Source organism: Sinocyclocheilus anshuiensis, unplaced genomic scaffold (genome assembly GCF_001515605.1).
Source record: "Sinocyclocheilus anshuiensis isolate Anshui unplaced genomic scaffold, SAMN03320099.WGS_v1.1 scaffold479, whole genome shotgun sequence".
NCBI classification, from domain to species: Eukaryota; Metazoa; Chordata; class Actinopteri; order Cypriniformes; family Cyprinidae; genus Sinocyclocheilus; species Sinocyclocheilus anshuiensis.
Genome location: NW_015551042.1, coordinates 112007 through 125839, shown reverse-complemented (window position 1 = coordinate 125839; position 13833 = coordinate 112007). Strand labels below are relative to the sequence as shown.

The following is a 13833-nucleotide window of genomic DNA, read 5'->3' as shown; positions in this document are numbered from 1 at the left end:
TTGAGATACTATTATAGTTTTATTGATGTTTTGCATTAGTTTAATATAGTTTAACATTAAAAAGGTTTAGTAATTTTGTTGTGTAGTTTTGTCATTTTTATTGTTTTTTAAAAATGTTTATATTTTTATAAATTTTTATTTTAGTTTTAGTAATTTTAAAGTTAATAAAAATGAGAAACGTTGCCTTAGCAACTAGATTAAATAAAATAAGTTTAAGGTTTTATTTTTATTTATTTCTGTTTATTTTATTTCAAGCATCATTGAGATACTATTATAGTTTTATGGATGTTTTGCATAAAATCATTTTTTTTTTTTTTTTATATGTTGATATTTTTTATTAATTTTTATTTTAGTTTTAGTAATTTTAAAGTTAATAAAAATGAAAAATGTTGCCTTGGCAACTAAATGATATAAAATAAGTTTACGGTTTTATTTTTATTTATTTCTGTTTATTTTATTTCAAGCATAATTGAGATACTATTATAGTTTTATTCATATTTTGAATTAGTTTTTACATTTTCTGTTTTCATGTTAAATTTAGTTGTTTTAGTTGTTTTTGTCATTTTTATTATTTTTTTTTATTTTATATTTTTATTTCAGTTTTAGTTATTTTAGTACTTCCAGTTGAATTAAATGAAAATGAGAAATGATGCCTTGGCAATAAGTGTACAGTTGTATTTATGTTTTATTTCAGTTCAAGTTTATTTGATTTCAAGTAACAAACGTTTTTTGGTTTTAGTTAACACGTTATAAATAAATCTCTTACGCACAGAACATTAATATGAAATATAATGCAGCATCTGTTAAAAATGTATCTCAAAATAAATCCGAAGCTTGGAAAGAAACAGTGATTTTCCACTCGGCTCACTTGGTCTGTGCTTGTTCCTGCTGTAAAGGTAATTGTGCTGTTACTGTAGGTAGATGTTGTTTAGAAATAGAAACAAGAACTCCAGGGATGAGCCAAAACCTCAGCTTATGATTACACATTCATATCTAAACTCTCATTATGCCACATAGTTGTAGGTGATTTATTGATTTGAGGTTACACAAGTATAAACTTGTACACTAAGCATGTATTTGTGTAAAGCATTCCTGTAGTCTTTGGTAAATGACAAGCATTTTTCATGCATTTAACATGCATGCTTAATGCCAAAAGTGTATAACCAACTCAAATAGTACTGAGTCAAAATGTCCATTAATTCCTCTAAATGCAAATCAGGTTTGAGCTGTTTTCTTTGGACTTGAGTTTATTTCTCAGAACTTTGTCTCTAAATGATGCAGGAGAAACCGAGAGACGAGGAGTCTGAGCTCTGTGAGATTAAGAGGTATGGTTTCATTTTATTCCTATTGCACTGTTTATTTATTTATTATATCTATATCGAGGGAATTAGGTCGCAAATGTCATGCATAAAAGCCTTTAAAGTATTTTAAAGTATGTACAAATATTTAAAAACAGCAGACTCGGGATGGAGGAGCCACATCTAACATTAGAATAAAATAAAAAATCTTAAACCTAATTTCCATAATGACCAGCGCAATCTACCAAGAGCAGCGCAAATTACCACCTGCTTTAAATATAAATATGGCGCAAATACCAGTAATTTGACGAGCGCAAACGTTAGTAAATCACGTTGCATGATTCATTTTAATACTCTCCTCCTATAAATTTTGCATCTGAAAGGGACACTCCTGCAAATGCATAGGCCTATTCAAATAAGGTCAGACGTAAAAATAACTGTCCACGCCTTTTCAGCGCTAATGGCTTAATTTGTAAAGACAATATTGCCTTTTGTAAAGACAATGTATTGCATCTCTAACAACACACAGCGGTGTTTCCTTACTGAATGAATTTGCGTTTTTGAGTCAGTGATCCACTCATAAAAACAGTTTATTAGTTTGTTCCTGAATGAATCAACCGCTTTGAAAGAATCGATTGAATAAATGACTCAACAAATCATTAAGACAGTGGCTTGCCGCCACCTACTGGCAATTTTAGTTTCATATTTAAAACTATCATAACTCAACATTATTTATGCAATATGTGCAGTGTAAAAGCATACAAGTGCTAAAAAGTAAGTCTATAGAGGCAATAGAGCCCTGCATGTTTAATTATACTTGGTTTAAAATAAAATAAAAATTACACATATTTAGCCTATATTTTTAAGTGTATCCTGTGTATTCTGACACATTTGTGACCCTGGACCACAAAACCAGTCATAAATCAAGTTTCAATTTTTTTGAAATTGAGAATTATACATAATAAATAATCTTTCCATTGATGCACGGTTTGTTAGGATAGGACAATATTTGGCTGAGATACAACTATTTGAAAATCTGAGGGAGCAAAAAAATCTAAATATTCAGAAAATCATCTTTAAAGTTGTCCAAATGAAGTTCTTAGCAATGCATATTACTAATCAGAAAATATGTTTTGATTTATTTACAATAGGAAATTTACAACATATCTTCATGGAACATGATCTTTACATAATATCCTAATGATTTTTGGCATAAAAGAGAAATGTATAATTTTGACCCATACAATGTATTGTTGGCTATTGCTACAAATATACCTGTGCTGCTTATGACTGCTTTTGTGCTGCAGGGACACATATGAGGCAGGAGGGGCGGATCAGTCAATCATGATTTTATTCGCTCCACAGCAGGATTAACTCCGCGAAACGCCAGCAACTCCTGCAAAATGACACTTGGAGAAGTTTAACATGGACAACAGCACCGCGACGCGCAGGATGGAGCCCACCATCCCGGCCATCATGTTCATCTTTGGAGTCATCAGCAACCTGATCGCCATCGTGGTGCTCTGCAAGTCCAGGAGGGAGCAGAAGGAGACCACCTTCTACACTCTGGTCTGCGGTCTGGCGGTCACGGATCTCCTGGGAAGCGTCCTCGCCAGTCCGGTGACCATCGCCACTTACGTGAAGGGCGCTTGGCCTGATGGAGACCCCCTGTGCCAGTACTTCGGATTCGTTCTGCTCTTCTTCTCCCTCGCGGGACTGAGCATCATCTGCGCCATGTCCATCGAGAGATACATCGCCATCAATCACGCGTACTTCTACAACGACTACGTGGATAAGAAGCTCGCGGGAGTCACGCTGCTCGCCATTTACGCATCCAACATACTGTTCTGCGCGCTGCCGAGCGCTGGTTTTGGAGAGGTCAAGATGCAACACCCTCAAACCTGGTGCTTCATCGACTGGCGGACCAACGTGAGCACGCACGCCGCGTTTTCCGTCATGTACGCGGGCTGCAGCTCGCTGCTGATCCTGGTGACGGTGGTCTGTAACGTGCTGGTGTGCGCCGCGCTCATCCGGATGCACCGGAGGTTCGTCAGGCGCACGTCGCTCGGCACAGACCCGGGCAGAGCGTCTGATCCCGGCAGGAGCCGCAGCTTTAGCCGCCTCGCTGGCGCGGAGATCCAGATGGTCATTCTGCTCATCGCCACCTCCGCCGTCGTGCTTATTTGCTCCATTCCGCTCGTTGTAAGTTCCTGTGATTTAAAAAAAAAAAAAGTTTTGTGAATTTAGTATATATTTTTTTCATGTCAATACATTGTTTAGAGCATAAGAAAAAATTTGAAAAATAACAATTTTCAAAAATTGTATTTTATTCATATGTTATGCTCAGTGTTGGGAAGGTTACTTTGGAAATGTAACAGGTTACAGATTACAAGTTACTCAATTTAAAATGTAACAAGTAGTGTAACTATTTCAATTACTTCATTAAAGTAATGATTACACTTTTTATTACTTTTCTAAAGTTCTAATGTTTTGTAAACATGTAAAGCAGGCAGGCTGAACTCAACGCTGATTACTGTCAGACTTTCACAATCCTTCATCACTTGAATTAGAATAATTTAATTTTAAAGCACAGCCACCGCAAAATCAGACTTTAACACCTGTTTTTACTTTGAGATCGCTGAGGTTAAATACAGATTTAAAATCATGAGATATAGTTTAATAGCTATGATACTGTTTTTGAAATCAAATCTTTGTGTAGTTATGACTGGAAACACTGGCATCTAACAAAGCCTTGGAAAAAAACAGTTAAATCTTAAAAAAAAATAAAGCATATACATCAACCCAAATAGGACATAAAACAGTTATGGAATATGCATGTGTCCTAAACTCCTGAAACATTAGTGTCTCATATTTTAGAGCAGCCAGTGCAATTTATGAAAGATATCAATCAAATCTGTATGTGTGTGAAAAAATATTCAGATGTAACCTCCTTCGTAATCGTTAACATTTTCATAAGTAACTGTAATTTAATTACACATTTTTTTCAGTAACTGATTACAGTTACATTTATTTTGTAATTAAATTATGTAATTTAGTTACATGTAACTAGTTACTGCTCAACACTAGTTATGCTATGACCTCTGTAGAAGACATCTGGGGCTAGTTGCATAAATAGCCACTATGTTAAGACTCTGTCTTAAGAGCTAGTTTGAGCAGTTAGCCAAGAGGTAATTAGTCTTACTTTAAGGATTCAAATTGGGCCAAGCTACCATTTTGTAATTGACTTTAAAAACTTATGACTAGACTAAATTTTTAAGACTAGTCTAAGCAGTTTATGCAACTGGACTTTAAAAAGTCCTGTTTTTAAACAAATAAAAAGACATGAACAAACATGAAAAGGCAAAAACAGTGGGATTTCTTTTTTGTTTGTTTGTTTTAATCACAAACAATTTTTTTTTATACCAAACTTTATATATAAAGATGATTCTCAACTATGTTATGAAAGATATTTAAAAAAAAACATTTTTCTTTATGCAAAATGTGTGTAAAATGGCCATAAATGGGTTTCCCCATTATATACAATGTATCTATAAACTGTATCTAATTTGCATATTAATGTGTTTTTGGGCCAACATTGAATGAAAAAATAAGTGCAATAATGGGAGTCATAATTGGCAAGATTTTCATAATAATATCTAATATTTCATAGGAATAGTGATATATAATTTTTCCCTATTCATTTGTTGTGTCAACTTTATCTCTCCGATCGCTCTGCTGCTCGATATGATTGTCAAATCTGCAGATTAGAATGAATGAAGGAGGATGATTATGACGATAAAAGTGTTTAGCTGACATATCCCTGGGTCACAGTGTCACAGTATTACTGCTGTAAAATACAGTATTGGATACATAGTCAAAATCAGCTATTTGATTTCTTTAGCAAGTGGTGATGTGTCAAATATTTGATCACAAAACAGAAAGCAAAGCAAAAAGAACCATAATCAACATATTTTGTCAGATTTGATAGATGGTAACTATTTTTCTTTTATTTACCATACTGAATCAAATATAACTGTTGTTACAATTATTCATCACATATAAGGGTGCATTACAGTCTTCAAGTAAAGTGTCTGTGTTCAGGCTAATGTTTTTTTTTTTTCATTTTTAAGGTCAAGTTTTTGATGCAATGGAACTACAAAAATACAAAAAGGCCCCTTTTAAAAGTCTCTAATCATACTGGTAAAAAATGTATAGCCTGAATGCACTAAGTCGCTTTGGATAAAAGCGAAACAAAATTTAAATGCATAAATTATGTTTTATTCCTTGAATGTCAGTAAAAATGGACAACATTAGTTTAGTGTCCAGAACAAACCTGAAGAACATCTACCAAAAAATAAATTTAAAAAATCCACTTGACAACACTGTAAAAAATGATTTGATTTGATTTGATGATCGAAGTTGTAAATAAATATAATATGAGTACATTTTACAGAAAATGTAATAATTTTAGAAATTTGCTGTGTGAAATCTGTATTTTTTTTCAGTGAGGTGAAAATCTCAGAAAGTTATGAACATGTAATATGTGTAATAATTCTTAGTTATATTATCATAGTAAAGTTTCATTAAAAATGTGCACAGATTTCTCAATATTGCACTGAAAAAAAATTGGTGTAGAAACTATTTTTACTCAGAAATTGCGAGTAAATTTCACAAATATTTAAGTAACACATTAAATTTGTATTTTGAATTTTTTTGTAAAACATACTCCAGTAATCTGTTTTATTTACAAGTTCAAAAAATAATTTTTCACAACCTGACTTTAGAGCATCACTTAGTGTCACTCGTTTACTTTATGATGCAAATGGATGTTCCTTCAGACCCCACTGTACACATATTCACGTGCAAAATGTTTTCATGTTATTTTTTCAGATGCATGAAAATTTGGTAACTAAATCATGTCATTTTTTAAGGTCCAGGTGTTTCTCAACCAACTTTACAAGACGCCGGTGGAGAAACGTCTGGATAAAAATCCAGATCTGTTGGCGATCCGATTTGCCTCGACCAACCCCATTCTAGATCCCTGGATCTACATCCTGCTGCATAAAGCGGTTCTCTCAAAAATTCTTTTATTTAATATTAATGAAAAACATTTATTTACCCAAAAACAAAAACATTCATATAAAATTTAAAAGATTATATTATATTATACATTATACATTTTCTTAGACATACAGTAAGCCAAAATGTTGCTTAGTGTAGATCAATACATCAATCATATTTTGCCTTTTAACATTTAAATTTCACCATGAACAAAAGCTAAATTAGCTATAGGCTTAATATGAAAGTATAACTAAAATAAAACTAAATGTTTAATTTTGTTTAGATTTTTTTGTTAAAAAACATGCATCACATTCATTATACTGTATGTATAACAAAAACAAAAAACAGGGCATCAGTAACATCAATAAAACGCTAAATATTTTTTTTTTAACGGGGAGTGTTATTAGTTTGTAGACAAACTGAACAAAACAGGTTTGAACCTGGTTGATTTTCGACCAGCCCGAAATAAAAATGCTCTTTAAATAAATGACACGCTCGTTTCTGATATTTACTTTCACTAGTTCACATTTCTGTCCTTGTTAAACTCTACAATGTTTGCATCTTTGCATTGTTAGAACTTTCATGTTATTGTCTCCTCTTTGTGCATCGTTTTGTTGTATTTAAAAATGTCTGCTAGATTAATAAATGTTTAAAAACCCCTGCAAGGAAATGCGCGCTTCTTGTTTAAAGCGGATATCAATGCGTTATGAGTTTACAGCAGCATCAGTGGCACTGAGTGAGTGTTTGACGGGACGCGGTGATTTTTCGGTAAGGGCGTCCCGTTATGAGTTTGTGATATGAGGCAGGAGGGGCATGACTTTGTTCACAGCCAGCAGGATTTACTCCGAGCAACTCCTGCAAAATGACACTTGGAGAAGTTTAACATGGACGACAGCACCGCGGCGCGCAGCATGGAGCCCACCATCCCGGCCATCATGTTCATTTTTGGAGTCATCAGCAACCTGATCGCCATCGTGGTGCTCTGCAAGTCCAGGAGGGAGCAGAAGGAGACCACCTTCTACACTCTGGTCTGCGGTCTGGCGGTCACGGATCTCCTGGGAAGCGTCCTCGCCAGTCCGGTGACCATCGCCACTTACGTGAAGGGCGCTTGGCCTGATGGAGACCCCCTGTGCCAGTACTTCGGATTCGTTCTGCTCTTCTTCTCCCTCGCGGGACTGAGCATCATCTGCGCCATGTCCATCGAGAGATACATCGCCATCAATCACGCGTACTTCTACAACGACTACGTGGATAAGAAGCTCGCGGGAGTCACGCTGCTCGCCATTTACGCATCCAACATACTGTTCTGCGCGCTGCCGAGCGCTGGTTTTGGAGAGGTCAAGATGCAACACCCTCAAACCTGGTGCTTCATCGACTGGCGGACCAACGTGAGCACGCACGCCGCGTTTTCCTTCATGTACGCGGGCTGCAGCTCGCTGCTGATCCTGGTGACGGTGGTCTGTAACGTGCTGGTGTGCGCCGCGCTCATCCGGATGCACCGGAGGTTCGTCAGGCGCACGTCGCTCGGCACAGACCCGGGCAGAGCGTCTGATCCCGGCAGGAGCCGCAGCTTTAGCCGCCTCGCTGGCGCGGAGATCCAGATGGTCATTCTGCTCATCGCCACCTCCGCCGTCGTGCTTATTTGCTCCATTCCGCTCGTTGTAAGTTCCTGTGATTTAAAAAAAAAAAAAGTTTTGTGAATTTAGTATATATTTTTTTCATGTCAATACATTGTTTAGAGCATAAGAAAAAATTTGAAAAATAACAATTTTCAAAAATTGTATTTTATTCATATGTTATGCTCAGTGTTGGGAAGGTTACTTTGGAAATGTAACAGGTTACAGATTACAAGTTACTCAATTTAAAATGTAACAAGTAGTGTAACTATTTCAATTACTTCATTAAAGTAATGATTACACTTTTTATTACTTTTCTAAAGTTCTAATGTTTTGTAAACATGTAAAGCAGGCAGGCTGAACTCAACGCTGATTACTGTCAGACTTTCACAATCCTTCATCACTTGAATTAGAATAATTTAATTTTAAAGCACAGCCACCGCAAAATCAGACTTTAACACCTGTTTTTACTTTGAGATCGCTGAGGTTAAATACAGATTTAAAATCATGAGATATAGTTTAATAGCTATGATACTGTTTTTGAAATCAAATCTTTGTGTAGTTATGACTGGAAACACTGGCATCTAACAAAGCCTTGGAAAAAAACAGTTAAATCTTAAAAAAAAATAAAGCATATACATCAACCCAAATAGGACATAAAACAGTTATGGAATATGCATGTGTCCTAAACTCCTGAAACATTAGTGTCTCATATTTTAGAGCAGCCAGTGCAATTTATGAAAGATATCAATCAAATCTGTATGTGTGTGAAAAAATATTCAGATGTAACCTCCTTCGTAATCGTTAACATTTTCATAAGTAACTGTAATTTAATTACACATTTTTTTCAGTAACTGATTACAGTTACATTTATTTTGTAATTAAATTATGTAATTTAGTTACATGTAACTAGTTACTGCTCAACACTAGTTATGCTATGACCTCTGTAGAAGACATCTGGGGCTAGTTGCATAAATAGCCACTATGTTAAGACTCTGTCTTAAGAGCTAGTTTGAGCAGTTAGCCAAGAGGTAATTAGTCTTACTTTAAGGATTCAAATTGGGCCAAGCTACCATTTTGTAATTGACTTTAAAAACTTATGACTAGACTAAATTTTTAAGACTAGTCTAAGCAGTTTATGCAACTGGACTTTAAAAAGTCCTGTTTTTAAACAAATAAAAAGACATGAACAAACATGAAAAGGCAAAAACAGTGGGATTTCTTTTTTGTTTGTTTGTTTTAATCACAAACAATTTTTTTTTATACCAAACTTTATATATAAAGATGATTCTCAACTATGTTATGAAAGATATTTAAAAAAAAACATTTTTCTTTATGCAAAATGTGTGTAAAATGGCCATAAATGGGTTTCCCCATTATATACAATGTATCTATAAACTGTATCTAATTTGCATATTAATGTGTTTTTGGGCCAACATTGAATGAAAAAATAAGTGCAATAATGGGAGTCATAATTGGCAAGATTTTCATAATAATATCTAATATTTCATAGGAATAGTGATATATAATTTTTCCCTATTCATTTGTTGTGTCAACTTTATCTCTCCGATCGCTCTGCTGCTCGATATGATTGTCAAATCTGCAGATTAGAATGAATGAAGGAGGATGATTATGACGATAAAAGTGTTTAGCTGACATATCCCTGGGTCACAGTGTCACAGTATTACTGCTGTAAAATACAGTATTGGATACATAGTCAAAATCAGCTATTTGATTTCTTTAGCAAGTGGTGATGTGTCAAATATTTGATCACAAAACAGAAAGCAAAGCAAAAAGAACCATAATCAACATATTTTGTCAGATTTGATAGATGGTAACTATTTTTCTTTTATTTACCATACTGAATCAAATATAACTGTTGTTACAATTATTCATCACATATAAGGGTGCATTACAGTCTTCAAGTAAAGTGTCTGTGTTCAGGCTAATGTTTTTTTTTTTTCATTTTTAAGGTCAAGTTTTTGATGCAATGGAACTACAAAAATACAAAAAGGCCCCTTTTAAAAGTCTCTAATCATACTGGTAAAAAATGTATAGCCTGAATGCACTAAGTCGCTTTGGATAAAAGCGAAACAAAATTTAAATGCATAAATTATGTTTTATTCCTTGAATGTCAGTAAAAATGGACAACATTAGTTTAGTGTCCAGAACAAACCTGAAGAACATCTACCAAAAAATAAATTTAAAAAATCCACTTGACAACACTGTAAAAAATGATTTGATTTGATTTGATGATCGAAGTTGTAAATAAATATAATATGAGTACATTTTACAGAAAATGTAATAATTTTAGAAATTTGCTGTGTGAAATCTGTATTTTTTTTCAGTGAGGTGAAAATCTCAGAAAGTTATGAACATGTAATATGTGTAATAATTCTTAGTTATATTATCATAGTAAAGTTTCATTAAAAATGTGCACAGATTTCTCAATATTGCACTGAAAAAAAATTGGTGTAGAAACTATTTTTACTCAGAAATTGCGAGTAAATTTCACAAATATTTAAGTAACACATTAAATTTGTATTTTGAATTTTTTTGTAAAACATACTCCAGTAATCTGTTTTATTTACAAGTTCAAAAAATAATTTTTCACAACCTGACTTTAGAGCATCACTTAGTGTCACTCGTTTACTTTATGATGCAAATGGATGTTCCTTCAGACCCCACTGTACACATATTCACGTGCAAAATGTTTTCATGTTATTTTTTCAGATGCATGAAAATTTGGTAACTAAATCATGTCATTTTTTAAGGTCCAGGTGTTTCTCAACCAACTTTACAAGACGCCGGTGGAGAAACGTCTGGATAAAAATCCAGATCTGTTGGCGATCCGATTTGCCTCGACCAACCCCATTCTAGATCCCTGGATCTACATCCTGCTGCATAAAGCGGTTCTCTCAAAGGTGATCGAGAACATCAAGTGTCTTTTCTGTAAGATTGGCTCTCAGATGCCGCAGGGACAGAACAGCTTCCACTGCATGGATGGAGCGCAGGTGTCCTCCATCATCTCCAGAGACTCTCCGTCCGCCGTGTCTCGAGAGCTGAAGGAGGTGACGAATACCTCGCAGACATGTCTGTATCCACCTGAGAGCTGCCTGGACACCTGTCAATCAAACCAGTGTGGGCGGTGCTTATCTGATGCTTCTTCTGAATCCTCCAATCGGAACAGTTTAGACAGTCGGTCAAAAGATCAACCCTTACAAGTGACTATAACCAATGAGACATTTCAAGAGAAGAGCATTTAACTCCTCCTGATGTGTTTGTGTTCATATCATGCAAGGACGCTTCTCCATCAAAACATGGAGATTTTCTCTGATCTGCCTTCTGCACTTTGAGCGAGTGTTGATGTCAGATCAGTGAAATGTAAATGCCATTAAAGGAACAGTTCCCCGAAAAATGAAAATGTGCTGTAAATGTGTTCACCCTCAGGATCATCCGAGATCAGGATGAGTTTGTCTCTTCATCAGGTTTGTAGAAATGTAGCATTGCATCAGTGTCTCACTGCAAGTGAATGGGTGCCGTCAGAATGAGAGTCCAAACAGCTGATAAAAACATCACAATAATCCACAAGTAATCCACAGCACTCCAGTCCATCAGTTAACATCTGGAGAAGAGCAATCATTAAGCATTAAGATGTTTTTAACTTGAACATGAGTCTATAATCCATAATAACGCTTCCTCCAGTGAAAAAGTGCATCTGCTGTTGTCTCTCACATCAAAATCCAGCCACATAAGTATTGAACACGTCACGCTTTTTCTCAGTAAATATATTTCTAAAGGTGCTGTTGGCGTGAAATTTTCACCAGATGTCGGTAACAACCCAAGTAATCCATACATACAAAGAAAACAAAACAAATAAGTTCAGAAATGAAGTTGCGTGTAATAAAGTAGAATGACACAGGGGAAAAAAGTATTGAACGCATGAAGAAAGGAAGGTGCAAAAAGTCATGGAAAGCCAAGACACCAGCAGAAATCTATCAGTAATTAGAAAGTCAGTGGAAATTAATATTAGCTGGTTCCATCCCAACACCTACAGAACCAGGATGAAGAAGATGAAACAAAGCTGGACATTTCAGCAAGACACTGATCCCAAACACAGCCAAGAAAACTCTCGACTGGTTTCAGAGAAAGAAAATAAAGCTGCTAGAACGGCCAGCCAATCACCTGACTTGAATCCAATAGAAAATAATAAGAACTAAAGCTCAGAGTTCATAGAAGAGGCCCACTGAACGTTCGAGATCTGAAGACTGTTTGTGTGGAAGAATGGGCCAAAATCACACCTGAGCAATGCATGCCACTAGGCTTTTATGCAAAGTATTAAATACATTTCAGTAGTTCAGTACTTTTTTCCCCGTGTCATTCCATTTTATTACACAGAACTTAATTTCTGGACTTGTTTGTATTGTTTTCTTTGCATGCATGTGTTACTTGGGTTGTTACTGACATCTGGTGAAAATTTCATGCCAACAGCACCTTTAGAAATATATTTACTGAGAAAAACTGTGACGTGTTCAATACTTATTTTCCACGCTGTATTTGTTTAGAGCTGTTTTGAACTGTTTTGTCTTGTAAACGGTGCTTGATCTGTGCAGATTTCTCTCCTCAAGCGTTATTATGAATTATGGAGTCGTATTTTAGTTAAAAACGTCTTAATGCTGGATTTGTTTCAGCTTTTGTCTTCTCCAGATGTTAACTGATGGACTGGAGTGCTGTGGATTACTTGTGGATTATTGTGATGTTTTTATCAGCTGTTTGGACTCTCATTCTGACGGCACCCATTCACTTGCAGAGACACTGATGCAATGCTACATTTCTCCAAATCTGATGAAGAAACAAACTCATCCTAATCTCGGATGATCCTGAAGGTGAGCACATTTTCAGCACATTTTCCAATTTTTTTTGGGGTGGGGTGTGAACTATTCCTTTAAATAAGATTATTTATTTGAGTGAGTTTTTCAGCCATAAAGTTTTCCAGGATTGTTTGGTAGTACGTTAAATACATCTCGATCTGCACACATGCGTGTTTGGTTTTCCAAAAGAGTTCAAATCAGTCCCATCTAGATCAACAAAAACGAGATGTTTGCATAAAAAACCTTTCCAGTTTCTGTGTGTCCTGCTTCCCAAACAGCAGATTAATAAATACTCACCTGATAATATACAGTCAGAGTCCTTCTACAAATGACTGATCACTGGGATGAAAACAGAAGCAGGGTTAATGTATAATCAAATGTTCAGAATCATCATTGAATGACAAGACTCCTCTGAGAAAGTCGCAGGGTTTTTTTAAATCTATAACTCTGCAGTGATTTGTTGTTTTTGGACTCCTGTCAGTGCCGTGGTTGTTTTAGGCTCAGCAGAAAACTTCTAATCGAACATGATTGTGTTTAATGTGAGAACCAGCAGATGTCTGTCTCAAACACGGATGATTAAACCCAGAGCTTCAGGCGAGGAATCTGCCAACCTCTGCGTCCTTCTAATGCTTTAATAAACAGTATTAATGTTCAGGATACGGATGCGTTTACAGGCTTCGTAACCCGTGAGATGAAGCCGTTCCCATGAAATGTTTGCTAATTATATTTAATCTTTGTTTACGATCACAGACCAAAAGCAAATATGACCGCTGCTCTCCGGTCTTCATTAAAACACTGTAGCTGCAGTATTGATTGCATAAGATGTTTAGCCAAGATCAGCCTTTAGCCATTTTAAAAATGATCACAAATCAGAAAGTAAAGGGAAAAATATACTGCAAAAATCACTTTGTTCATCAGTCTTGTTTTCCATTACAAATATCTAAATATCCTGAAATCAACATTTACCCGAGAAGGAAAATGACTTTA

General features: G+C 35.3%; 2 protein-coding genes across 2 annotated transcripts; both read left to right on the top strand.

The window, feature by feature from the left end:
- Positions 1-2657: 2657 nt before the first annotated feature.
- Positions 2658-6379, top strand: LOC107661538 (prostaglandin E2 receptor EP4 subtype-like; the record flags this gene model as incomplete). The annotated part of the gene is made up of 2 exons (XM_016451166.1): positions 2658-3500; positions 6230-6379. Coding segments are annotated over exons 1-2 (927 nt in total), but the record flags the coding sequence as incomplete, so codon positions are not given.
- Positions 6380-7101: 722 nt separating this feature from the next.
- Positions 7102-11383, top strand: LOC107661536 (prostaglandin E2 receptor EP4 subtype-like). Its single transcript, XM_016451165.1, has 2 exons — positions 7102-8020; positions 10750-11383. Exons 1-2 carry the CDS (start codon positions 7244-7246, stop codon positions 11239-11241), a joined length of 1269 nt encoding a protein of 422 aa, XP_016306651.1. The 5' UTR covers positions 7102-7243; the 3' UTR covers positions 11242-11383.
- Positions 11384-13833: the final 2450 nt, after the last annotated feature.